General features: G+C 36.0%; 1 protein-coding gene across 2 annotated transcripts; it reads left to right on the forward strand.

Moving 5' to 3' along the window:
* The first annotated feature begins 3,718 nt into the window (after positions 1–3,718).
* On the forward strand, positions 3,719–11,069 carry LOC124168047 (activating signal cointegrator 1 complex subunit 1). Of its 2 annotated transcripts, XR_006866825.1 has the most exons (10): positions 3,720–4,082; positions 4,171–4,261; positions 4,356–4,465; positions 6,841–6,974; positions 7,014–7,031; positions 8,092–8,255; positions 8,644–8,822; positions 9,804–9,994; positions 10,282–10,494; positions 10,652–11,069. XR_006866825.1 is itself a non-coding variant. In XM_046546152.1 (9 exons), the coding sequence occupies exons 1-9, from the start codon at positions 3,953–3,955 to the stop codon at positions 10,396–10,398; spliced, it is 1,134 nt and encodes a 377-aa protein (XP_046402108.1). In that variant the 5' UTR covers positions 3,719–3,952; the 3' UTR covers positions 10,399–10,518. The 2 variants fall into 2 exon arrangements, 1 of the variants encoding a protein (XP_046402108.1); XM_046546152.1 differs by lacking the exon at positions 10,652–11,069 and having other exon boundaries at positions 3,719–4,082; positions 6,841–6,975; positions 7,015–7,031; positions 10,282–10,518.
* The last annotated feature ends 1,259 nt before the right edge of the window (positions 11,070–12,328 follow it).

The raw sequence follows: 12,328 nt of genomic DNA on the forward strand, positions 1-12,328 counted from the left end.
CTTTGTTGTATTCCACACAGTATGCATTGAAAACCCAACCGGTTTCCACCTTTTCAGGTCGTTATCTTAATCGTAAACCTCTAGATAAGGACCTGAAAAGATCGAAACCGGTTGAGTTTTTTCATTAGTATTGTATGGAATACTAAAAGGTTTAGTTTTAAATTTATAATATCACCATACCACGAAGTGAATTCACAAAACATTATTTAAAATATATATATACGTTCGTAATCGTCTATTTCATCGCCTGGTGTGGCCTTAAAGGTAAATATGAGCAAAAATTTGTCTTAGTGATAGGCGATGGAAGCTCTCAAATAGGAAATCCGTAATAATCAGTTTATCTTAAATAGAAAGAAAGCGATCTTTAGAATCGCAATACCAGGAGGGATGTTTTGGAAATAATAAAAGATTTACTTAAGGTATCGAGGCCGAATTTTACGCTTTATGGAAGGCATACAATGCGAGCGAGCAGCTGGAGAAATGACTTATATGAACTGACAATTGTACCTGTGAAACACTACAGCTGCCCGTTTCTATTACTGTGATTATAGGATAAGGACCTTATTTTAGAAACTGCTAGATTAGGAGAGAAAAATGTGATTTAAATGCACGCTTACAGCACTATTCATAACATCTCCTCAACCACAATGTCCATCATTTATTAATAACATTTTCCTCGCGGGAATAAACTGCCTCACGCTTGTATCCTGGCGTTTTATTCTGCCCTCAACCTTGCTGATAAGGAACATGAAAATATCCTGACTTGTCGTCAATTATTATCGATAATAAACGGGAACATCGGCGACCAACTCCTTCTCCAACATGTTTAGCATGCTTATTCCAACGCTTTCATACCCCTTTTCCAGCCAAGGCCAAATTCAGCATTCCTTCTGTTTTCTTTTTTTCGCATCTTTAATGTTCAAGAGGCCTGTTCAAACAATTTCGCCTGCTTAAAAAGAAAGAATCCTCCACCTCCACAAGTTTCCTAGTTGTTTACATAAATATCGTCTTTCGTTTGTTTTTGATCAAAATGAGATGCATCGTGGGACACCCCCAGTCCAGTTGTATCAAAATATTTGCATCAAAATTTTTGGACAAAAATTTTGATCAAAATATTTTGACGCAAATTTGACCGTGGGACATCGGCTTTAGAAATTTTTCATACTACCCATCGGAGCGAGTTTTCTCCCATCCGAACGGGAGAAACAGTTCTCTCTACCAAGTTACGGACTTGGGTGGGGAGACAATTTTGGGCGACAACTCTCTCTCCCAAACGAGGCGCCCCAAGTTACCGACTTGCCCTCCAGTTGTTACGTGCGAGGGTTCAAAAACAACTATTCCTATTTCCGGAACACTTAAAACACATTTATTTCCGTAAAAAGTTGTACACAGTAACTCTTATTTCGTTCCCAAACACAATATCTTCAATCCTCCGTTTGTTGTAGTGATGGGTCGATCATGAACGATTCGATCAAAAAGATTGAATCACTAGGTGAATCAAATGACTCATGATTCATTTCGTTAAACAAGTCGATCATCAATCATCAATCACTCCGACTTCCGGTTTCATATCAATCATCTCGGTTTCCGGTTTGATTCAAAATTTGGAACGACCGATGCTTAATCTCTTTTCGTCAGGGCAGAAATAGTTGTGATAAAATTAAATACTATGTTATGAAGAACTGAATACTTGTGTAATCTTTTTCTTAAATGTTTTCCAGCAGTTATCAGTATTAATAACACCAATACACGTAAAAGGAAAATATTAAGATGACTCCTGTAGGAGAACGTCAAGAAGTAAAGGTTAAAGCTGGTTATATTTTATTGTGCCGTTCATAAAATTATCCTGCAGATCAGATTCATGCATAGTGTGTGGTGTATTTTGTGTTATATTTTGATCAACTATAGTTGGAAATTATTTTATTAGTGTTAAGAAACTGTGGCAGTTTCGCCTTCCCAAATATTTTCATGACACTGCTTCCTTCATTTTTGCAATCTAATTTACTCATCTAGGAATTCACAATTAAAATAGTATATGAAATGATAATATGGATAGCAATCAGCGTTACCAATGCTCTTCGCAGATGAGGCAGTATTTATTCGATTATTCAAAGTGATTTATTACATCCATTGATTGAGTCTTTTCGATCTTGATTCCTTTTGAGTCTTTTCGATCATGATTCCTTTTGAGTCTTTTCAATCATGACTCCTTTGAGTCTTTTCGATCATAGTGATTGAATCTTGATTTGAGTCTTTTCGATCATAGTGATTGAATCTTGATTTGAGTCTTTTCGATCATAGTGATTGAATCTTGATTTGAGTCTTTTCGATCATAGTGATTGAATCAATTGATTGAATCACTTATGTGACTCGAGTCAAAATGATTGAATCACTAAAATGATCGATTTTGCCCATCACTAGTTTGTTGATCTCCCCGTCGTTAAAATAAATAAACCGCGTTGTCAAGGATGATTCCTCCGCTACAATATCCTTGTACGCACTTATGCACATGCTTTTCTTCATACATTCTCACAAGTAAGACCCACATGCGCCTTTTTCTATTACTTGAGACAACTAAGCTATCTTTTGTAGGACGAGGAAGGAATGACATTTTCAGAGCCTGCGAACTCAGTATTAGTAGTTAGTGACTGACAATGAGATAATACTCTAGTAAAGTAACTGAAGCCTCGGCGTAGAAATGAGGAGTGCGAGACGGCTAAATCATGCTCGAAACTCACTATAACTTAAAACTTGCCCATTCCAAAGCGCTGTTGTCATTTTCCGATGGTTTGCAGCTACGTTTTTAACAAAGTTAACAAATTCTTTATTTTCCATCGAAAAAACACGGTTCGAAGACGTACTTGATTGTACGATTGGCATGAGTACGATGCAAACAATAATATTTTGATGATTGGATTGATTTATTGATTTTCAAATTGCAGTCAGAGCGGTCACTATTTGGTAGGGAAGCCCCCTACTCGGAAGGACGAGGAGACAGGCCAGCGAGCGTGAGCGCGTCGAGGAAAGGTTTCCGGATTAGCGACCCTTCCGAGGGTGCACCACGCCCATCCTGGGACTACCTGATTCACAGCCTCACGAAACGCATCATAAGCAGTTGTGTAACACTCCACAACTAAATATTTTAATGGATCACTTTATTGTAAAAATCAATGATTTTTTACTTTACTATTAGACCAATTTAATGTTTCCCAATTGAGCAAAAAATAATGTTTACCCAGGTTAAAAATTACTATGGAATCACTCCTACGTTATTTTGACTTTAACCCGATAAGTAATCGACATTGAATCCACTCAGCGGTTATCGAAGAGTACAGCTAGGCTAGCGGGTCCTCATTGTTTCCTCAGCATCCGAGATGCTGCCAAATCGTTTTCAATCGATCGACAATGGTACCCTCCGACATACCATCAAACCAATTCTCGTGGATAGAGCGTGCGTTATGAATCCTTTTTAGTGGGGTTTGGTCATCATAGGGCATCTTATGGTACGGTGATTTTTCTGTTAGAAACATTTGTCTTACAATGTTTTACCGCATATATGAAGCATGGGAAATTATTAGTGATGGTTAAATTTCCCGGGCAATGGCTACACTACTGCTCTCTAACAGATAAATGTAGAACTGCTTGATGTTCCGCTCACAGAAATTCATCTGTTAGCGATTTGTTTTGAACTCTATGATGCCTATGATGATGATGATGCTCTATGGTTTTGAACATGAACATGCATATGCATGTTCATGGTTTTGAATATATTCCACGATGTCACACACCATAACATACTTTCCGTCTAAAGAACGGCCTGATTTGTATTAGATGGGATAACTTCGTTTGCGGAAAAAGTTTTTAGGCATTGACACCGAGTGCAATCGATGCATATTGATACACTGATAATATTTTGCTGCACGGGAAACCTATCTCTAATTGTGTTTGAGCCATGGATGTCATGCGACCAGAGCTAAAATGGGTTGACGGCTGTTGCTTTAGGATAAACGTAGTTGATCCTTCAATATGCCAGGAAGAAAAGGTGCCGACTTACTCGAGGAATCTGCAGGAGTATGATGATGGTAACTGTTCTTTGTTCTGGGCTGTTTTCTGGTGTATATTAACCTCTAAATTAATGGACCAATTGCGTCTAATGAATGATAATTTCAGAGCCCGAATGTCTTGCAAATCCTGCAATAGATAATGTACAAATTGTATGTGATGATACTGGTAAATTTACCGCGAGTCTACATGTTGCCAGGTATTTATGAATATTTCAATCATTTTTTTGTTTTTGGGTATGCGGCATTTCAAGTCGTTCAGAACTGTACTCTCCTAGTTGTTTCTTCCTGTAGCGCCTACTTTCCTCTCATCATTGGCTCGAGAGGGACAACTCGCAAGCGGTTGGAGACAGAAACTCGAACCCACATATTCATACCGAAAATGGGCCAGGAGGGTGACATAAGTAAGGACTAAAAACATTCTTTTTAGTGCAGGCTCATGCATAAGTTAACTCTGTGTCGATGAGTATAATAGTCCTGTGAAATGGCTTAAAAATTCTTGTAAGAAATTTTCAATTGTGTTAAGGATACTTCTGTATCATGGAATAGAATCCTAATAACATGATTGATTTATTTCTCGATTGAACTCAAGTGACAGGCCGAATTAATGGTCAATCTCAATATTCACAAATTAATCAGTATAATTAAGGAAGTACACAGCCATAGTATAGTCTTCTAGTATAAATCACATCAGATTCAGTCATTTCAGTCGACAACATGAGGTAATGTTTTACAACATTGTTATCATTCTTATCACTGCAGTAGTAATTGTTTCTCTCACATTATCCATTTAAAGGTGAATTTTCAGAGTGATTATATGTTATATAATTTAAGGAAAAGAAAGACTGGTCTCAAATGAAAATTGGAAGTACAAAGTTGTATTCTTTCATTACAAAACTAGCATTTGCCAATATATATTGTGTCAAGTATGTAGTGTGCATGGAATATGGCATTTACTATTACTTGCAATATCGAATGGTGCACTTGGAATCTTGATCAAACCTTCCCTTTTTCAAAGTTTTACCATCACACATTTTCAATGCAGTGTTATCTTACTCCTGATTCCCATGTATAATGGGTAGATATTGAAGTGAACTTTATGCAAGTGGCTGAGAAATATAATATTGAATACAAAAGTAGTTGCTTAAGAACGCGTTGACTCCTCCATTTCTGCATTTCATTCGTATTTGCTGATCAGCTTCTCCTGAAGTCACGTTACATTCTGTTCAGCTGCTGCAATGTTGTCCAATGCTGAAGTACAAACAATGCAAAGAAGGAAATTAATCGGGAAGACTTCCTAAAATTGTAGCCATAAGAGCCAGATGAGGTACCTATTTGCTCTCCGACATCCTCTAGTTGTGCCTCTAAGTTTTGCAGAATACCTTACTACTGAGTCACTTGGCCCTGTCGTGTACTTGTGCAACAGGTCTTAAATTTTTAGTTTTTTAACCATATCTCCAATTTTTATTTTTGCAAAATCATTTTCTTGATTTTAAAATGTAAATACTATTACGTTCTACCAAGCTGATTTTTTTTTCAAAAATTTTGACTGAAAACTAATCATTTACATAAGTTTGAAATTTTCAAAATTGAATTCAAAATTTTAGGAAACAATAGACACTGAAAAAAATATCTAGGTATGTTGTAACCCCTACTATAAAGTGTTCCACCAATTTTAAAAATCTGAAAAAAATTAGTATTATACTTTAGAGTAGGGGTTGCATCATATATTTTTTCAGTGTCTATCGTTTCCTTAAATTTTGAATTCAATTTTTAAAATTTCAAACTTTTGTAAAAGTTTAGCTTTCGATCAAAAAATTTAAAAAAAATCAGGATGGTAGCATTAATAATAAAATAAATTGGTTAATTAAATTATAATTAAATAGTATAAATATAATAATAGCATTTACATTTTAAAATCAAGAAAACAATTTTACAAAAATAAAAATTGGAGATATGGTTAAAAAACTAAAAATCGTGTTTCAATTTTTTTGGGATTATTATCCATAGTTATGACCTAAAACTTTGAGGAAACAAATTATTTTGGATGCTCTTTAAATGTACATTTTTTTAGTTTTCAAAATACCTAGGGGGCACTTTCATACCATCTTAACCTGCTAGACCCTTTATGCTTACAGGATAGTTTCCTGTATCAAAGAAAACGAACAAAAGGCATTGATTGCGATTCGTTCTCGAAAATTATTGTATTTATAACGTACAATTTTTTTGGTTTTAGAAATCCTAGTTGAGACGAATTTTAATGGTCAATTTTTACCTCATTTGAAAAAGGCCAGATCTGCACCCATGCGAGGCCACTCCATGTGACGTCACAGGGACCTAAATTCTATAAGAGTAGTCAGGAGTTTTACACCGCCTGATATTATCAATGCATGCTTGTGACACAGAGCTCAGGGAAACATTTCTTAATAATCACCTATTAAAATTGCCTAAGGTTGGAAAGTTTCCTTCATTTGATAGGGTATTAATTATCCTCATTTAAGCCAAGTGCTACCTGCTAGCAGCCTGCATCGTAGTGGCACTCAAAGCCTCGTCGCGTTTTCGAGTGCTTGAAAATTTTCACTTTTCATTTAATCGCAAACAATAGATATCATCATTTAAAAATTTACAATCGTGAAATACGTAATCCAGGAGTAATAATCTTTTGATTTAGGCAATGAAAAAAATAGGAAACCACCCTATTGTGTTTTCGTTTGTATATGAGTGGAAAGCTAGATAGTTATGTATGCCCTTCTATTAAATCATTCCTTTGTTTAAACAGAAATCAAAGGACTGGACCACAAGGGAGTATCTGCTGCCTGCAGACGCATAGGGTTAATTGTGATGTCTTCACGCCAAAGGCAGGCTTTCACACACTTTCTCTCTCTATCGATGGCTGGAGAAGAGATCCAGAAGTATTTCCTAAAGTACAAAGTTCTTCTTTCTTAATTTAATTATTTCCTCCAGTTTAAGGTAAAGTGTTTTCATTTAATTATGAACATCACGTTAGCAATATTTTTAGTTTGTGTTGATCACATTGTCTTGATAACTATATCAGTGGTGGCTAAATTGCTAGCCACAATGGAATTTGACTCTTGGCAAAATTTTGGCCAAAGATAGTTTGGCAGCAGTTTGACTGGTCATAATTTGGCCTGTGTAAACTTAAGACATTTGCCTATAGTTGAGGGCAAGGGTGTAGCCACATTTAAGTGCTGGTTTCCATTAGTTCCCTGAAGTTAAGCGACATTGGTTCTAGACTAAAGCTGAATGGGTAACCATTCACACCTTAACTATGTTGATCTTGTCTGCTGTTTGCAAGTGGTTGACAGGATAGAGATGAGGTTGGCACAGTGGACCAAGATTGTTCTGAGTACCAGAGCACCTTATGTAGGCCAACCATGTAATCTACCATATTTGCCCTTTTGTATTGTTCGTTGTATTGAAGGCCCTAGCAGGATAAGATGGTGAAATTGGCCTCAGCGGTATAAAAATGAACGTGGCAGTAACTTCATGGAGAGATTGCTTTTCAAGCAATTGTTCTTTTGATGTTTCTAGGAACCATTGAAGATCAAACTTTATTTGCTTGTAAATACATATCTGTTGAAAATTAAGTTACTGGGACAATTAAAAAACAAAGCAATGAATTCTTAGGAGATGCATCTAATTGTATGCATGTATTTCTTAATGCCCGCGGTCAGTCTTTTAGCCAGTGTTTAATAATCAAATATTAGAGGGCATACCTTTATTGTCTTACTGATGTGTTCATGGAATGCAGGTGGTAAGTATGAATGAAATGTAAATGTTTATTGCTGGTAATTTTTGGACTCAATTATGTATGTACATATACATTTCCTAATAATTAATAATTTTAATATTCATGTACTTTTTTGTGCTTAATGTTTGAAAGTTATATTTTATTGGCTATTATTAAAGCTGTTAGATCAAATAAGTTTATTAGTGGTAGCAGGAATTGTTTCAGTGCAGTTTACAGGGAATGTCTTTTCAGCTTTTTTGTTGTGTATCTGATTTTTAGAAAGATGTGCTGGAGGCTTGCAGAGATAGCCGAGGTATTTGTGAATCTGTATTTCAGCGGGAACAGAAGTTGCATTTGACCCTTGGCACTCTCGCCTTGTTGGACAAAGTAGAACGGGAACAGGCGGCCAAGACCCTTGAAGATGCATTCACAGATGTTATCATGTAAGCTCTTATTTTTTTGTGGCAAATTAATTGTACAGTCCCAGACAGAAAAGTATTATCACCTAGGATCTGAAATTTTTTCCCAAATTAACACTGAATTGGCAATGCGGCTGAAAAAAACCACTCTAAGCATCGAGTGAGGGCTTTCTTCCTTGCAGGTCTGAAGTGGGAGAATTCCTCAATTATGGTTTTCATAATATGCAAAATAATACTTGCGTGGATGCATAAATGTCCCATATTTATTATTAATCTTAGTATGAATAGACATTTGTGAATTAACTCTTTCACTGCATATGATGTTGTCACAGATTGCCTATTTCTCTTTGCACACTAATGGCTCTCATTGACAAATCCATGTAATTTTCGTGTACAACATTTTTCTCATCAGCCCATTGCTGGAAGGACGCAGTTTGAAAGTTCAGATGAAAGGATTAGAGTATATGAATGATGATCCAGCAGAGGTGGATGTACTCTATGGCCAGGTCCAAGTGGTGGATGGGAATGGTGGTAGTGAGGACATACTTCAGAAGCTAGCGGATGATGTTGCGGCATATTTTACACAAAAAGGTAATATTAATGATCAAATACCACTCCACTTATTAATGTAAAGGTTAAATATTATGAGCTCGTTCACCAATTTTTATTTATTCCAAATTAAGTTAGGGGTAGAAAAATAAAAGATACCAATTAATCTACTTTTTTCCATTCTCTGCCTACTTTTCAGTGTTTGTGAAAAAAATTGAGTCTTATTCCTTTTGCTGATAAGATGATGATGCCATGAGCTGTTTTTGACTCTCTTATTTTCCATTGTTTTCCTCAATTAATGCTTCTTGTTGAATGAATATGTAAATATATCAGAGAAAATAATGGTGTCATCGACTCTTGAAAAGTGGGTGGCAACTTTTCCTTTTTCATGTTTTTAACTCACGAGACAGTACTGAGTGTGGAAGGTTTTTTTACTTTCTCTTAATTTTTATTTTTTCTATCTACCTAACAAATTGTTTTTATTTTGGGTCCTTAAGAATGACCCCAATCCAGTAGAAATTAAAAAATGAATGATACTTTCATTTCTGTTTAATGTAATATATTTATGAACAAAATTTAATCTTTTTTTTATTCTAAATGCTTTTCGTATAGGCATATTTAATCATGGCTTATAATTTGTTTTTAACTACCTATTATTGTTAAATTATCAGTGTATAGAGTTGACCTTTATGGACATTTTCCTGTTTCTCAAATATAGAAAAATTGCATCTGACAAAATGTTGTGTAAAATTTTCATATTTTGAGATAAAGGCAAATGATGTCCTGGATCTACTCTCTGTATTCTGAAATTTCAACATGCTAACATAAGTTTTAAGCCAGTATTTCTTCACAAAATGACCAGTTGAGTAAGTGTGTTGAATCCTCTTGTGTGTGGAGTATTACCATTCTGTTTCATTTTTTTTTTGTCATGGAAAAAATAAGAGAGCTATTCCAGCATGATTATTCAACTAATGCTGTATTGAGACTAATTGCATACCGCATAAATTTTCTTGGTTTTTGCAGGATTCATGCAAAAGGAGTATGACAGGGTGAAGCTGCATGTTACTCTAATGAACACTATTTTTCGCAAAGAAGAGGAAGGTGTTAGTGAGGGTCTAAGGCCGGGTGAAGAGAATGATGGGCCGCCAAGGCGAGGAAAGCCACCTCCTCTGCGGAAGGCCAGGGAGACCTTTGATGCCAGGTCGATTCTTGAGGTGAGGCCATAATTTCTGGTAGCTACATTAGATTTCTTCACAATGTTTTAAATGGGTGGCACAATGCTGAAGTTTGATATGTAATTGAGTTTCAAGGATTAATGGTAAAGTAGGTTGCCAAAAAACCTCACTGTTTATGTAATTCTGTTTTAAAAAGGTACTAATCTAGAATCAAAAAAATTTGATATTATTTACTCGAAACTTGGGTATCTTGACTTTTTGTTTGGGTAGTTGTTTTCTTAAGTTGACAAGTGTTCTCTAACAGGTCTTCATGTTTCTTTCTCCAGAAATTTCAAGATTACTATTTTGGGGAACAAGTGATCGATACTTTGCATTTGTCGCAGCGATACTCGACTGGAAAAAATGGTTATTATCAATCAACTGCCAAGATAATTCTGACGTGATTTCATCTTCAACAACTAACAATTTTCTAGGGAAAATCTTTCTTGATGAGTGTCCGTAGTTATTTAGTCACTGAAGTGTGTCTGTCTTTTGCATTGGTAAATAAATTTTTTTATTGGTAACCATGTGAATGAATTCACTTAAGTTATTCTTTAAGTATCTTCAATATTGTTTTACTGAGTTAATTATGTTTATCACTTGCATGAACGGATGAAGTTTGATGTAGCCATCTTGATGGCATTCTGCTTTCACCAGGCTTTCAGGATGAATGACAACATTGACCTCTCACAAAAAAGGAAATACGATGGAAGCTATCCCATAAGAAAATGGGTTCAATAATTAAAACACTTTTTGAGCATTGCTCAAAAAAAGAGAAGAAAGAGAGGTGTTACAATGGAGATGTTGCTAATTTTCTGATTACAAGCGTCAAATACTGAAAAAGTTTTCCTTCTGTACATCTAAGGAATGAATTTAAAAGGAAGTATCTGTAGCAATTTCTAAAGCGATACCAACTTCAAATCAAACTCACTCTGAGAATGCCTCTGAAAACTATCTTTGATCGAATGATTGGATTGCATTCCCTGTAGGCATGGAATATCACATGAGGGCAAGATTGGAAAGTAACCTCCGAATTGCTATAAAAAATAAACCAGCACAGAGGGAAAAAAATGATTATATTAACCTATCAAAGGTACAACTCTCCTCTATTTTGACAACATAGTGTCTCCCATTATTCAAGTACTTATGGTACGGTTTTACCAATGTACCAATTCGTTCTGCATAAAAAGCGGCTACCTGTGATTTAAACCAATGTGTCACCTCATTTTTGAGTCTCTCATCATCAGCAAAATGCTGTCCCCCAAGCCACTTCTTCATTGCAGTGAGCAGATGATAATTAGGAACCAAGTCCGTACTGTAGGGAGGATGTTGAAACACATCCCATTTCAATTTGCACCAAGCCTCTCCTGTTTTTACAGCACTGTGAGGGTGCACGTTGTCATGCAGAAGTACAACCCCAGAACCCAATAGGTGATGACATTTGTTCTTGATATAGGGCTCCCACTAAACCGGGAATTTCATCTACCATGAAAAAACATGGAAATAGATGTGAATTTCGTCACAAACCTTAAAAATCTCTCTTACTTGATTGTAGAATTGTGACTGACAAATCAAAAGAAAAATTGATATTTTGATTGTGTTTTAAGGCCGAGTCATGGGCAGACACTGTCCACACATTTATCTGCACACATGTATTCGAAGCGCAATTGGTCCGTGTACCATGGCGACACATCGACCTTAAACCTGTGGTTGGAAGACCGGTAGATTGTTCATTAACCCTGACAAAAATTCAGACACTTCTATACTTCCCTGCCACCCTGCTCTCTCCATATTCCCACTCACAACCTTTAGCCAGACCTGAATAGCCCGGTCAAATTAGCCCAAAAAATAGGGGTACCCTTGCATAAATTGCCAACAAGCTGAAAATTTGCATGAACCTCAAGGATACCACTCTAATGAAATCCTGAAAAGTCCCCATTGATCCCGTTTGTGCAAAAAATTTTATTCAAGGTCAAAGCTCACAAAAATGAGTTTTTTGCATTTTTGTGAGTAATTTGCAATTGTTGTCAGATGGACAGGTGAGAGGTAGTAACCCATATGCGAGTTACGCGTCCAATAATGTTCGGAGAGCGCAACAATATACCTAGTCATGCATATTACAAAGAATACAGCTCCAGCCTACATTCGAATGGCTTTTTCTCAGAAATGGTAAATCTTAGAGAAAAAAGTGAAATGACAATTTTGTAGATAATTTTCTGATCTACAATTTTGGTCTGAGCAATTTTTATCTAAAAACTAACCGTTTGGCCAAAAAATGCAAAAAACTCATTTTTGTGACCTTTGACCTTGAATAAAATTTTTTGCGCACACGGG

Source organism: Ischnura elegans, chromosome 1 (genome assembly GCF_921293095.1).
Source record: "Ischnura elegans chromosome 1, ioIscEleg1.1, whole genome shotgun sequence".
NCBI lineage: Eukaryota > Metazoa > Arthropoda > Insecta > Odonata > Coenagrionidae > Ischnura > Ischnura elegans.

Excerpts from the sequence above, each read along its gene's own strand:
- LOC124168047 (XM_046546152.1), top strand. The coding sequence starts at position 3,953 with ATGGATGTCATGCGACCAGAGCTAAAATGGGTTGACGGCTGTTGCTTT. Across the intron at positions 4,466-6,840 it reads GGGCCAGGAGGGTGACATAA|AAATCAAAGGACTGGACCAC; the intron begins GTAAGGACTAAA and ends TTGTTTAAACAG. Across the intron at positions 9,995-10,281 it reads ATGCCAGGTCGATTCTTGAG|AAATTTCAAGATTACTATTT; the intron begins GTGAGGCCATAA and ends TTCTTTCTCCAG.